Source organism: Artemia franciscana, chromosome 20 (assembly GCF_032884065.1).
Source record: "Artemia franciscana chromosome 20, ASM3288406v1, whole genome shotgun sequence".
Classification (NCBI taxonomy): Eukaryota; Metazoa; Arthropoda; class Branchiopoda; order Anostraca; family Artemiidae; genus Artemia; species Artemia franciscana.
This window is the reverse complement of record NC_088882.1, coordinates 6,339,062-6,354,265: the sequence shown is the minus strand read 5'-3', so window position 1 is coordinate 6,354,265 and position 15,204 is coordinate 6,339,062. Positions and strand designations below refer to the sequence as shown.

At 31.8% G+C, this 15,204-nt stretch overlaps 1 protein-coding gene across 2 annotated transcripts in view; it reads right to left on the bottom strand.

The window, feature by feature from the left end:
* Positions 1-15,204, bottom strand: part of LOC136040368 (VPS35 endosomal protein-sorting factor-like) — a 71,064-nt gene that overhangs the window by 11,507 nt on the left and 44,353 nt on the right. For both annotated transcript variants that reach the window (XM_065724625.1, XM_065724626.1), the window contains exons 9-10: positions 7,463-7,786; positions 2,934-3,245 (exon numbers count right to left, since the gene is read on the bottom strand). In XM_065724625.1, coding sequence (XP_065580697.1) covers positions 2,934-3,245; positions 7,463-7,786 — 636 coding nt within the window. The remainder of the gene's footprint in view (positions 1-2,933; positions 3,246-7,462; positions 7,787-15,204) is intronic.

The window sequence follows — 15,204 nt, the reverse complement described above, 5'->3', positions numbered from 1 at the left end:
ATTGTATAAAAAAAATGTCATTTCACTTGTTGATAGATGAGTCTGTAATCCTTCCATTCATATATCATTCCTAGGGCAGAACAAAGGTAGATAGTCACAGAACTAAGGGATGAAAGACCGATTTTGATTGATTTTGGGTTGACGCGTGATGGACAATGTCCACTGGACTTGTAGACCAAATGGAGGCCTGAATTTGCTTGAGCTCACAGGCGAACAAGTGACCTAAGCCTAATGGGCATGGCCGCATGCAGTCTAAAGATGGAATACCGTGTCATAGGATTGACAGGAGCACTAGGCGAATGAACCCATTCACAACCTAAGACAGTTGCGCTAACAAAAAATTAATTAAATATTGGTTGCAACAAATATTGCAACTGGAATTTTCTAATGAAGAAGATGGCAGTGATCGTTCAGATATCTCAGAAAAATAAAATTTAACCTCAAAACAAATTTCCAAGGCGATGTGTTTGATTAATGAGGCTATGGAGATTTTTTTAAAACACGATCGTAACAGCAGAAGGAGTTTTAGCGTGTCCCAGGCAGTAGCTACGCATATCAATTGCTTCAAGGATATTATTTTTAAGTTGAAAAAAAAGCTGTTCAGCAAACACTGGACCCATTTTCGGTGAAAGAAACCAGACTTACGACAACACCCATTATGGATTCATCAGAATGTGATTAAGCTTTAATTTTGTTTTTTGTATGCATGCAATAATTTTTTTTTAATGTTTAATTTGTTCAATTTTCTATTTAAAAAGCAGTATCTTCAATCTTTAAGATAGGCTCTTTAAGCCGTCCTGGCTAAATGGCTGACGTGCTGGTGTGAGAATTCTTTGTCCAAGGGGATTGGGTTCAATCCCAGTTGTGACCAGTTATTTGATTTGGGATGGGGGTCTGTGGCGTGACTCTGTAAGTTCAGCCAGAGTCGACCCAGCTCTAAATAGGTACCTGGAGAAATCTCAGGAAGGGTGTGTGAAAGCACAGGATGGCTGGCCCCCAGCCCCCATCGTACTTCCTGGCTAAAGGGCTATGCAACGGAGATCAGCACCGCCGGGTTGGACCTTAAGGGTCTAGTAACGTCTTACTTACTTTGCTTACTTATCTTCAATCTTTACGTGGTTTGCTACAGAAATCCTTTATTCACTTGGCATAGTTTCAATTTGCTTCATGCTTTTTTTTGGAGGGTAACCCCGACGCAAAAGTAACGTATTGGTGTATAATGTGTTTTATAAAATTGTATAAGTTTATAAAATACAGTTTATAAGATAGACTTTTATAAGATAGTGTTGAGCTTGTTAGATATCTCGGAATTCTACCTCAGGGGGATAATAGGTCTATTTTGGCCAAAATTGTTGGTGTATAGCATAAAATGGCCGATAATAAGAAATGATTTGAGATTAATTCGGTTTTTACCAAACTTAAGTAGGGTTTTCCGAAAAAACAACAACAAAATAAATCGAAAAAAAATAATTTTTTTCAATATACCGACTCCGATAATAAAATAAAATATAAATAGAAAAAATATAATATTCCGGTCACTTATTATAAAAGTCAATCTTATAAACTATATTATAAAAGCGTCTTAAAGTTTTCGAGCCAAGGAAAAAAATTATTATTAGTCCCTATTTTACAATTATATTTGCTGGTTTCTAGAAACCTGCCCTGACTAAACAAAAACTAAGTATCCTAAATTCAAGGTCGGATGTAGAGGGGGCAGGAGTCTGTGTATGAACTCCCGAATACTACCACTAACAATAGGTTATTATAGCAACAAAGCAGTATTAATCCTCGGAGTTTTTTCAGTCAGGAAATACTTTTTTTTTAGTTTTAGTTACACTTGAGATATTGTTACATATACTCTTTAATATAAAGAGTTTAATTAAAGAGTTTTAATATAATATTTTATTTAATATTGTTAAATATTTTAATATATGTATTTGTTTAATACTTGTTTAATATTAAATTTGTTTAAAATATAAAATTTGTTTAAATATAACATAATATAAAGTTTTATCATAATATTTTTCTAATAAGAATTTATTTAGAGTTTTAATATAAAGAGTTTAAAAATTTATTTAAATATAAATAAAATTCAAAGCAACATTTTTAGTGAACTATCAGTCACAGGCAGGATTTTGGAGTCGGAGCTTTAGTAAATTTTTCCTGAATGGAGTCGGAGATGGAGTCGGTGTATTAAAATATTTGGAGTTGGAGTCGGTTATAACCTATAAAATCTAGTTAAACGGAGCTTTAACTAGACTTTAACTTAATCTGTGGAGTCGGAGTATTAGTAAATTTTTCGCTGAATGGAGTCGGTATATTGAAAATGCCTGGAGATGGAGTCGGTTATAACTTATAGAATATAGTTAAATAGAGCTTTAAAACAGGGCTATGAAGTCGGAGTTATAGTAATGTTTTGCTGAATAGAGTTGGAGTCGATAAATTGAAAGTGTCGGAAATGGAGTCGGTTATTACTTACAAAATCTAGTTGAACGAAGTTTTAAAGCATGGCTATGGAGTCGAGGTTGGAGTTTTAGTAAATTTTTGCTGAATGGAGTCGGAGCTAGAGTCGGTATATTGAAAACGCCTGAGTCGGTTATAACTTATAAAATCTAGTTAAAAATAAACCTTTAGAACAGGACAGGAACAGGAATTAGAACAGGAGTTATAGTAAATTTTTCCTGAATGGCTAAGGAGTTGGAGTCGGCATATTGAAAATTATCTGGAGTCGGTTATAACATATAGGATATAATCAAATGAAGCTATAAAACAGGGCTGCGGAGTTGGAGTCGTGGGGTCAGAGTATTAATAATTTTTTTCTGAATTGAGTTGATATATTAAAAATGTCTCAAGTCCGTTATAACTTATAAGCGACTCCACAGTCCTAGTCACAGGCTCCATAAGAACATAAAAAAAAAACTACAACAACTTACTGGAAGTAAAAGTATTGTTTCACTAAGCTCCACAGCAAATGAAACCCATTCCATTTCTTGCACTTCTTTTCTAAGCAGCTCATGAGGCACCAGTAATTTAACAGCTTCCGTGAGCGACGCTTCGGCCGTCCCATAGCAACTGGCTTTAATTGAGGAGTCGCCACTTTTTATATAGAGCTGGAGGCGCTTTTTTGGATTCCTTATGGACGGTATAGTTATAAAAATAAATGCAGTGCATGTAGTAAAAAAGGAATCCGATTTATCTGTGCTCGTTTTTCTTTCAGCTGTTTCAGATGTTAGTTGACAACAACGCTGAAACAAAACGGAAAAACTTAAAGAAAATTTTTTAATATATAATATATATTATAATATATATATATATATATAATATACATTTTAATAATATATAATTCTTTTATGTAGCAAGATTAGTGGCGACAACAGGGTAATAGTCTTGGGAATTGCCACCTCCATTTTCTTAACAAAAAGTTTAAAGCTCTTTTAACTTTAAAGTTCTATCCGTTTTTAAATCTAATTTGACTTTTCTAGGGTACCGGAATTAGTAAGCTGCAATCCTGAGTCTAGAGTCCTTTAGGTCCAGGGTACTCGAAGATCCGATTTGAGTCAGAACCGATATCTTGATTAGTCGCCCCAATAGCGTAAAGTTTTTTACTGTTAAAAACAGTCTCACACAGCCAGGTGGTATCCAGGATTTTTGCATGGTGGGGGGGGGGGGGGGGTTATAAATGTTTTTTTTTCGAGGGGAAAAAAACTTTGAAAAGCGCATCAAAATTTGTTTATGTTCATTTTTATAAAGTTTTTTTTTTAGTCGGACAAACATTTCGAGGGGAGAAGGCTTAAAACTCCTTAACGTCCCCCCCTGGAAATGGCCTGGCAAACAGCACGTATGTAAAAGGGAGTAACCGAGGTTCTTCCTTTCCCCGTGATTTAACCAAAAAAAAAACAAGTTTTTTTTCAACTTAAAAGTAAGTAGCAACGTTAAAACTTAAAACGAACAGAAATTATTACGCATATGCGGAGGTTTGCCCCCTCGTTAATACCTCGCTCTTTACGCTAAAGTTCGAATTTTGTTCCAATTCTCTAAGGGTGACCCCTGAATCACAAAGGCTGTTTAATAGAATAAATAGCTCTTTTGAAAAGACGAAAAAAAACTTTAGCGTAAAAGCGAAGTATTGACGAGGGGGTAAACCCCCTCATATATGTAATAATTTCTGTTCGTTTTACGTTTTAATGTTGCTCCTTACTTTAAGCTGAAAACACTTGTTTTTTATTTAATTTCTGATCCAACTTTAAATAATGCTGGGAAGCCCAATGCGACCTTCATGGAAAATTCTCTTCCCCCATGAAAAATTCCTCCTATGTAACCCCCGACCCCCCACCAGAAAAAATCCCACCTGAAAACGTCTGTAAATGCTCCCCAATAACCAATACTATATGTAAACATTGAAAAAAGTTCATAACTTGCAGCCCCTCCTTTACACATATTTTTCTTCGTTTTGTCATGCGTAGCCAGTGTGGCCTCAGAAATTATTTAGTATTTTTGCTCTCCTATGATTTCAATATATAAAAGATAACGACAATTTTGATCCGCGGCTGACATTCAATTTTAATTGAATTTTAATTTAATTTTAATTGAATTTTAATTCATCTGCCGAAATATATTTTGAAATTTGCATGCATTGTGTTTTAGATTGAAAATAGAAATTAAAATTAAATTAGAAATTAAAATAGAAAATTAATTAGAATTAAAAACTAAAATTAAAATTAGATTAAAAGTTGGTTGAAAATCGTTAATGAAATTCCCTTATTTTTTAAGCGAGTTTAGAATCTCACATAAGAAGAAGGATAAGGAATATTGCAATTCTGGATCGGTGATCTGAGGCTAATAAATCACATCAGCATGCTAAATAACATTAAGAGTTTCAGTGCTTATTATTACTTAATATTATATATTAATTAATATTATAAATTATATTATATAATTAATATTATTATTGCGTTACTAATTAATAATTAATATTATTAATGTTTTTTTATTTATTATTAATTGATTATTACATTAATTAACATTAATATTATTAATATTATTATTATTATATAATTAATAATTAATATTATATATTAATTAATATTATATATTATTTAATATTATATATTATAATTTAATTATTATACTCTTAATTATTATTAGAGGCTAATATAACATTAGCATGGTGTCTTTTTCAGCAAGTTAGGGATGAGGAATAGTAGTAAAATCACTTGTCTCAGAGAGAGCATATGCCTTAAATCATGTTTAAGACGATTAGGAGAGTTGACTCTCCTCTCAAATCAGTCATTGGGTGTCACTTCAATACTACGATGACTAAGTTTTCTAAAAATTCTACTATATTAAATTCTAAATATAAATAAATATTCTAAATAATTCTAAACAATTCTAAATATTCTACTTGAGCGTCATTAGCACTATTCACTTTATCCTCGTTATAGACCAAAAATAAACACCAAGGGGTACTACACGGTGGGGGGTTTCCCCCTCCCTAAAATAAAAAAATACCTCCTTATTTCTATTGCATATCTATTTTTTATTTGAACATGGCTAACTAGCTGTTTTTACCACTGTACATTTTCGTGAATCCCTACCACTGTTTGATATAGAAACGTTATTAGCAAATTAAACAAACCGAATAACATAAACTTTGATTTACTAAAGAAACTTCAGTACTAGACAAACTAAAAATGAAATTTTTACGATATTACGGACTAAAAATTTCCTTACATTTTTTTTATTGGTAATCATTTTACCCATCAAGTTTGTGACTTTTTTCAGGGAAACTTACAAATTTTAAATTTAAAACTTTGCTATCAGTTATGCAATAATATTATAACCAAATATATATTTTTTTATAAAGATGAAATTCTATTCTCATATATATATATATATATATATATATATATATATATATATATATATATATATATATATATATATATATATATATATATATATATATAATATAAATTTTATGTTATATAAATTATATAAAATATAAATTACCTCTACATTGGACAGGCAATATTAGAGGCTACATTGGACAGGGTACATTGGACAGGCAATAAGTAATGTGGATAGGCAATAGATGTCCAATGTATATATATATATATATATATATATATATATATATATATATATATATATATATATATATATATATATATAAAATTATACTAGCTGTTGGGGTGGGGGCGCTTCGCCCCCCCCCCCCCCAATCCCCCCCGCGCGCGTAAGTCGTTACGCGCCATTGTAGTTGTGTCCCTCTGTCCCACCTGTGAATATAGATAGATATATATATATATATTTAACTACGCAAAACTTGCGAATATACAACATTCTTGGCTGTCCCATTGTCTTTGCATATAAATAGATTGTCAGGTTTACCGACTCTTGAACATGCAACATATAACTGTCCATGGGAAAAACAATCTGTATTCAGATCTATACCTCATTATTCTAATGATTGCCCTTGAGCTTTGTTGGTGGTGATTGCTAATCGAACATTCCCTGTGTCCCCGTCGTAATTTATATATCCCCCTGTGCCCCCGGCGTCCCCGTTGTTGTTGTTTCCCTGTGTCCCGGTCGTCATTTGTGTCCCGGTGTCCCAGTCTGTAATTTCTCTTTGAGTGTCGCGGTCGTCATTTATATTCCCTGTGTCCCGGTCGTCATTTGTGTTCTGGTGTCCCGGTTCAAGCGAGCAGCGAAAGGTCATTACAAGAATATCGTTTAGTTTTGTGTTCATTTAGACATTCCCACCCCCCTTCGTCTTTTTCTCTTGCTTTCTTTATTTCTAGTTACCTTTTTCGATAATTTCCTCTCTTCTTTTTTTGTAAAATTATAACTTAGGTTTTTTTTTCATTAGTTTTTTTTTGTGTTCAGTAGGTTTATTCCGTTTGTTGTCTGCTGTTTAATTAATACTAGTTATTTCCCTGCCCTAGCCAAGTACTCTTTCGTGCTTTCCTGGAAGGAATGTCATATTCTATAGTTCTTTGCGTTTAAATAAATAAATATAAAATGTCAATGAGTGTCAAATATATTCAACCAGTAAGTCTAAAGAAAAATAATGATTAAATGACACATAAAGAACAATCCCTGAACAAAGGATAACTTACAAAATTAAGAGTATTTCCCATGGGGATTGCGTAGGTTATTTCCTCCCCGAAGGCATGTGTATTGCACATTTCGGCTAATCTGAGCAAAATGGCTATATAAACATTTATCTAATACCAAGGGGGTTTAAGGGATTGCAAGCACAAAAAGGTAGGGAAGAGAGGATGGTTGTCTCAAACCACTTTCACTTTATAAAAAGAGCACTAGAAATTTCAATTTCAGATCAAATGTGCCCATTTCCAAACTTTTAAGACTACCTCTTCAGTGCATAGCAGCCGGAAAAAAATTTAGAGATGCGTGACTCTTTACTAAGGTGTCATTAGTATGTTAGCTGTGAGCTCCTCACCTCAATTAACAGGACAAGGACATCTTCTAGCTCTGAGAAATCCCTTCTTAAGTCTACATAAGTGTCTAATTGAGCGTCAACATCCCAGTGAGTGGATATCTTCTTGATAACACCACAAACAAGGTTAGATACTTGTTTTTTGTCATCTTCAGGGCTAGTTGAGGTCAGTGAGTTGTAAGTGAAACGACAGATTTCCAGCACTGGCAAAAGAAAGAACAAGGGGATATCCCCTTTTTGGCTTATTGCCTTTACTAGACATTCCTTGGAGGCGGTGAAACGGGCATAAGGTTTGGGAAACATCTCCAGAAAAGACAAAAAATTGTCCTAAAAAGATGAAAAACAGACAAAATGAACATCCGTTTAATACTACATAATTTACAAAAAAAAAATGGCAAAAAGTTGTATAACGGTAGAAAACAATTTTTTTCTAGATTATGGCCCTAATTGAATAAATTTTTCCCCTCCCCTCCCGCAGTACAAATTTTAATGACATGCTATCGTCGCTATACCTTTTTTGAAGGGTAGTGGGTATCCAGTTCAACTCAAGCTAAGGGCTAACCCAAGAATCTCTCCGAGAAACGTAAGATGCAAAAAATCACTGTCCTAATTACAGTTTAAGAAAGAAAAGACAATAACACAAAACTATCACATAAGCAGACAAAAAATTGACAGAGAAGCAACAGAGCCTCTTTAAGTTCCCATAGCTTTACTTTGTCTGCTTTCGAATTTTGGTTGAATAAAAATGGAGAGCCAGCCCAAAAATTTATCAAGGATAAATTTTGGGTAGCAGAGAAGCATCAAAGCCTCTTTAAATTCCCGTAGCTTGACTTTTTTCTGCTTTCAAGTTTTGTTTAATAAAAGTGAAGGGCCAGTCCAAGAATCTCTCGAAGCAGCAAAAGCTCCATAAATTCACTTCAATAGCTGAAGTTTAAAAAAGGAAAGATAATAAAGATTTAAAAAAGGAAAGATAATAAAGATATAAAAAAGGAAAGTTTAAAAAAGGGAAGATAAAAAAGATTTAAAAAAGGAAATTTAAGGAAAGATAATGAAGATTTATAAGAGGAAAGTTTAAAAAAGGAAAGATAAAAAAGATTTAAAAAGGAAAGTTTAAAAAAGGAAAGATAATAAAGATTTATAAGAGGAAAGTTTAAAAAAGGAAAGATAATAAAGATTTAAAAAAGGAAAGTTTAAAAAAGGAAAGATAATAAAGATATAAAAAAGGAAAGTTTAAAAAAGGAAAGATAATAAAGATTTAAAAAAGGAAATTTAAAAAAGGAAAGATAATGAAGATTTATAAGAGGAAAGTTTAAAAAAGGAAAGATAAAAAAGATTTAAAAAAGGAAAGTTTAAAAAAGGAAATATAATAAAGATTTATAAGAGGAAAGTGTAAAAAAAAGGAAAGATCATAAAGATTTAAAAAAGGAAAGTTTAAAAAAGGAAAGATAATAAAGATATAAAAAAGGAAAGTTTAAAAAAGGAAAGATAATAAAGATATAAAAAAGGAAAGTATAAATATGGAAAGATAAAAAAGATTTACAAGAGGAACGTTTAAAAAAGGAAAGATAATAAAGATTTAAAAAAGGAAAGTTTAAAAAAGGAAAGATAATAAAGATATAAAAAAGGAAAGTTTAAAAAAGGAAAGATAATAAAGATTTAAAAAGGAAATTTAAAAAAGGAAAGATAATGAAGATTTATAAGAGGAAAGTTTAAAAAAGGAAAGATAAAAAAGATTTAAAAAAGGAAAGTTTAAAAAAGGAAAGATAATAAAGATTTATAAGAGGAGAGTTTAAAAAAGGAAAGATAATAAAGATTTAAAAAAGGAAAGTTTAAAAAAGGAAAGATAATAAAGATATAAAAAAGGAAAGTTTAAAAAAGGAAAGATAATAAAGATATAAAAAAGGAAAGTTTTAAAAAGGAAAGATAATAAAGATATAAAAAAGGAAAGTTTAAATATGGAAAGATAAAAAAGATTTAAAAAAGGAAAGTTTAAAAAAGGAAAGATAAAAAAATATTTAAAAAAGGAAATTTAAAAAAGGAAAGATAATGAAGATTTAAAAAAGAAAAGTTTAAAAAAGGAAAGATAATAAAGATTTATAAGAGGGAAGTTTAAAAAAGGAAAGATAATAAAGATTTAAAAAAGGGAAGTTTAAAAAAGGAAAGATAATAAAGATATAAAAAAGAAAAGTTTAAAAAGGAAAGATAATAAAGATATAAAAAAGCAAAGTTTAAAAAAGGAAAGATAAAAAAGATTTAAAAAAGGAAATTTAAAAAAGGAAAGATAATGAAGATTTAAAAAAGAAAAGTTTACAAAAGGAAAGATAATAAAGATTTAAAAAAGGACAGTCTAAAAAAGGAAAGATAAAGAAGATTTAAAAAAGAAAATTTAAAAAAAGGACAGATAATAAAGATTAAAAAAAAAGTTTAAATATGGAAAGATAAAAAAGATTTAAAAAAGGAAAGTTTAAAAAAGGAAAGATAATAAAGATATAAAAAAGTAAAGTTTAAAAAGGAAAGATAAAAAAGATTTAAAAAAGGAAAGTTTAAAAAAGGAAAGATAATAAAGATTTTAAAAAGGAAATATAAAAAAGGAATGACACAATAAATATTACAAGCGGGTCCATTTTGGATAGCAGAAAAGGATTAAGCCTTCTTAAATTCAAGGGCGTAATCTCACCAAAATCCAGAGGGAGGGTGAGGTTGGAGCCAGTTTTTACAGTACAAGTGAAAATAAATGAAAAAACCAAGCAGAAAACGGAATATGAGCCATATATTATGATAAAGGCAAATGTATCCTAAAGAAAAATTATCTGTGTCTGTGGATGCTTGAATTATGTAGGCATATCTTAGTCTTAACAAAATATTTTGTTACTAAACTTAAGTGGAACTTAACAAAAAATAGTGAAAATAAATGGAAAAACCAAGTGGAAATTGAAATAGGTATCTTAAAGAAAACTTATCTGTGTCTGTGGATGCTTGAATCATGTAGGCATATCTTAGTTTTGCCAATTTTTTTTTAAGACACGCAATTTACGCCCCTGCTTAAATTCCTATATTTTTATTCCTATAAGTAAAAACAAACTTTGTCTGTTTTGAAATTTAGTTGACATGCACGCCCATTAAAGCTTGTTTTCAACGTTTGTTTTTAATATTCGATTAAAGTTTCTTAAAAGTTTCCTTAGATCTACTCTATCTCCTTTTGATAGATAGATCGATAATTTTTTATTCGCAACAATTAAATAAATAAATATGACAAACCAGTGCACATGCATGGTGGCATACTTTAGTACTGACAATGTTACAATGTTACATACACCACGAAAATAAAAACTAGCAATGACAATGTTACATACATTAGCACTGACAAAATAAAAATAAATCAAGCCAAAGTAAACACAAGCCTACAGCATCAGCATAAACATAAAAAAATAAACAAAAAATAATTCCCCGCAAAATATTGAACACAAATGACCTAATCATTTGTTATTTAATTAAATATCTGAAAACCCCTCATGTTTTGAGTTTGACTAAAAACGAGATTGTTTTGTTTTGAGCATGAAAAAGGCTGGATTCGAATTTAATTCATATGGCCTTAAAAAGAGTGAAATTTTCTTATTTTATATGATTCACAAATGAATCAAAACTATTTTAGTGCTTTGATTAACCCTAACAGGCGGGCATGTCAACCATTGTCACTACTAGCTACTAACTATTTAAGGGTTTGCTTCGCATCCTCCAAAGAAACCAGGAGATCATAAGGGGGACTCTTACTGCTGGCATTCAATCAAGAAGGATCGCTGCACAGGGATCCTATTTGAATCTAAGGGTCATTTAGGCCCTTAGGGCCATTTTCATTTAGTTTGGCGATTTAATGAATACATACCCTGAAATGACTTTAAAATACTTTCAATACCTGAAATACTTTTTCCTTTTAAAAGGAATCAAGGCATATTAGCTGAAAAAGCTTGAATAAAAATGATGCAAAGAAGGGGCATCATAACTTGTCGCATGTGGCTTATACCGTGGATACTAATATGTGTAGGTACAATCACAGCAAAAAATCACTTATAAAATATTTTGTGAACATAAAGAATCCAATTTGACGGGTTTCAAATTTCATTAGGATGGTCCCATCAGATTTAGATGGGACTATTTAAACCAGGTCAAATGATGAATGGACAGATTTGATTTCAATTTCTGACAGAAACAATTAACGAAACAATTTGCACCATCTACTATTACCCACAAAATCCTATTTTATAATCAAGATAAGAGTTAAAAAGAAAATACACAGGAAGAAGTCAGGAATTTGTTTATATTCATTTTTGTTACATTTTTACGAGTCAGCCAAACATTTCGGGGGGGGGGATCAAGCCCTCTTCTGGATATGGCCTTGCTATCATTTATTTTTATGTTCTTTAGCTCTTCCTTGAGCATTGGCGCAGTGAGTTCGATCTTAGCTTAGTAATATGAGACCCAGAGATCGAACTCAGCTATAAAAACATACTGCAGGGCACAGGGCCCCATTTTAGTCCAAACAACAAGAAGATGAATATATTATTTAGCTCTTTTTCTACTTTTATTTTACGTAGAGTCGAATATATAAGACATATTTTTGTCAGTAAAGTAACAAATGCATATTTATGCACATACTTAAAAAAAAGCCTTTTCTGTAGATTAGCTTAGCCAAGACTATTAGCCCCTTAACCATGAATTTATCGCGTGACTATTTTATAATCAAGATAAGAGTTAAAAAAAAATACACAGAAAAAAAGCATTAAATACAAATGTCATACACCTATGCAGTAAAGTAAAAAAATAAGGTGAAAAAAGTGAAAACATATTTTTATAGGATATCTCTACATCTTTTCTATCTGAAAGTCATCTTTTATTAGAAAATATAAGTTTTCATTATTTATTTCTTTTTTTTTATTGCAATAGACTTATATAAGACTTACTTTTGTCAGTAACGAAACAAATGCATAATTTTGTTTGTACATTCTTTTTTAACACGGTCTTTTCTGTAGACTAGCTTAGCCAAGGATGTTAGTCCCATAGCCAAGACCTTAGCCCCTAACTATTGTAATCCAGAAAAGAGGTAAAATGAAAGTGGAGTGATACATGTATGTAATATAAAAATTACAGAGAAAATAAAGAATGTACACACAATTAGAAAATTTGTGAAAATGTATTTTTATTGGATATCTTTATATCTTTTCTAGCTATATAGATAGAGAGATCTATCTCTATTACTCGGGCGCAAAAAGAATTTAAGAAACACAAAATTTTTTTTATTTACACACATTTGTATTAAGTTTCACGAAACGGACAATTTTTTTCTTGGGGGTGGGAGGGGTTCAAACCCGGTACTCCCCTATCCAACCCCTAAATACGGCTTTAAGAGAAATGATTTTACTCATATTCCTGAAATAGGCATGTGTTGAAGAAACTTCTCATTATGCAACAACTTTCGGTAAATATTTGCTTTCTGAACCAACTACTACTGCAAATACTAACAACTCGCTGTAGCACAAAGCCATTTGAGGTCCAAACAGCTACGCACGCCCAGCCTCCATCCCAATAAATTCAAAACCTCCCTGTTACACCCTACCAAGATGCTCTCATTTCCCTTAAATCTTTTATGGATAAACCGTCAACAATATTTAGTAAATTTTCTGATTAACTGAATATTGTGATGGCAAACAAATAGACATACTTTTAGAATTTTATCCCCACCCTACTCTTTATAGTCAAATATAATTGCAGGTCGTTTTAAATTTCCCACCCTTTTGTTGAGCAACCCTGAAAGTCTTAACTTTGAAAAACTTAATGAATTAGACTCCTTTTCTAAAATATATCGATCAGACATAATCGCTATTACTAAAGTACACGCTCAAAATTCACACATGTTAAAAATGAATAATTTCTCCCACTATATTAAACCCAGACCCAAAACCCACCCTCTGGGTAAGAAAGGGGGTGGAATTCTTTTCTTTGTCCGTAATGATTTTTATCCTTCAGAAATACTAGTTCCGTGTTTAACTCCCTTTGATGAAATTTTGTGGGTTTGTGTTCGACCTAAGGTCTTACAACGTCCTTTCAATTTGATTGTCCTGTGTTGTTTTTACTACTCTCCTGGGCAGAGAGCGGCTGAAAAATTAATATTATTGAAAAATTACATGACGGTGCTGACTATGTACTATCTAAATACCCAAATGCTGGAATTTTCCTCTTAGGTGATGCAAATGAATTAAAACTTGGATCTACATGTAATACTTTTAGTCTAAAACAAATTGTAAAAGTCCCTACTACCAAAGGCAATTCTACTCTTGATTTAATATGCACCAATATGTCAAATTTCTACAGACCCGTCACCATTCTTCCCCCTCTCGGAGGTATTTACCACTTTAGCCAACTCTTATCTCCACTAGCTACAGTTAAACATTCCTTTACTATTACTAAACCGGTCTTTAGACCTCTAATTGACTCAGGACTCTACAATTTTGGCTCTTGGATCACTAGTGAAAATTGGTCCCCTGTGTACCAAACAAATGATGTCGACTTCAAGGCTTTGTCCCTCCAAAATTTATTGAGGAGTAATTATGAAGCCCATTTTCCGGTGAAAAAAATGCTCTACCGATAAAACTTACATTACTGCGACTTTTGAAAAACTAATAAGGAAAAAAATCAATTTGTTCAAGCAAGGACATATCACAGAGGCTAATAATCTAAGACAGTTCCTGAAGAGAAAATTGAGAAAGGCAGCTTCTGAGTATTACAATAGTAAAGTTAATAATCTGTATTCAAACAAGCCCAAACAATGGTACAGGAAAATTAAAGAGATTTGCGGAAAAAACCCTGTTGAAGTTAATTTTCATCTCCCTGAGCCCCCTTATAAGATAGCCTACGATTTGAACCTCCAACTTACGTCCATAGTAAAAAGTCTCCCCGCTTTCACTGGCTCAGGTCAAACTATTCTTCCCTCCACCTCTTTCCCCCAAATTTCTCCCTCTGATGTTATAAATAAAATCCGAAAGCTCAAAAATCAACTACTTGCCCATTAGACATCCCAGCTGACTTGATTAAAGCCTTTTCAGACACAATTGCTGGACCTTTATCTGATATTTTTAACCAAATTACAAAATCTGGTAAATTCCCAAGTTACTGGAAACTAGGTTTTATAACACCCATCCCAAAGAAATCTTCCAGTCTGACTATAACCAAAATGCGTCCTATTATACTTACTCCAGTTTTTTCTAAGCTTTACGAAGGGTTACTTTGTGACTGGCTTAAAATTAAAATTATACCACGCATTGACATCCGATAGTTTGGTAATTTAAGAAAAACCTCCACCACCCATTACCTTGTACACTCGGTTCACACCATCCTAAGTGAACTAGAGAAACCAAATGTTTGGCTAAACCCAGTTTTAGTCGATTTCCAAAAAGTGTTTGACTTAGTTGACCACAATATCCTAATTCGTTTACTACAGGATAACTTTGAAATTGACCCACTATTAGTAAATATTGTTATATCGTTCCTTTCAAACAGATCACAAGTTATAAAATACAAAAATACTTACTCTAACCCCCTCCCTAGGTACTGTGGAATACCTCAAGGAACCTTATTGGGACCACTCTTATTTCTTGTCATGATTAACAAAATTGGCAAGGAATTCCCCCAAAGATGGAAATATGTGGATGACTTGTCAATCCTTGAAGTATGTCACAGGAATATTAAAAGTG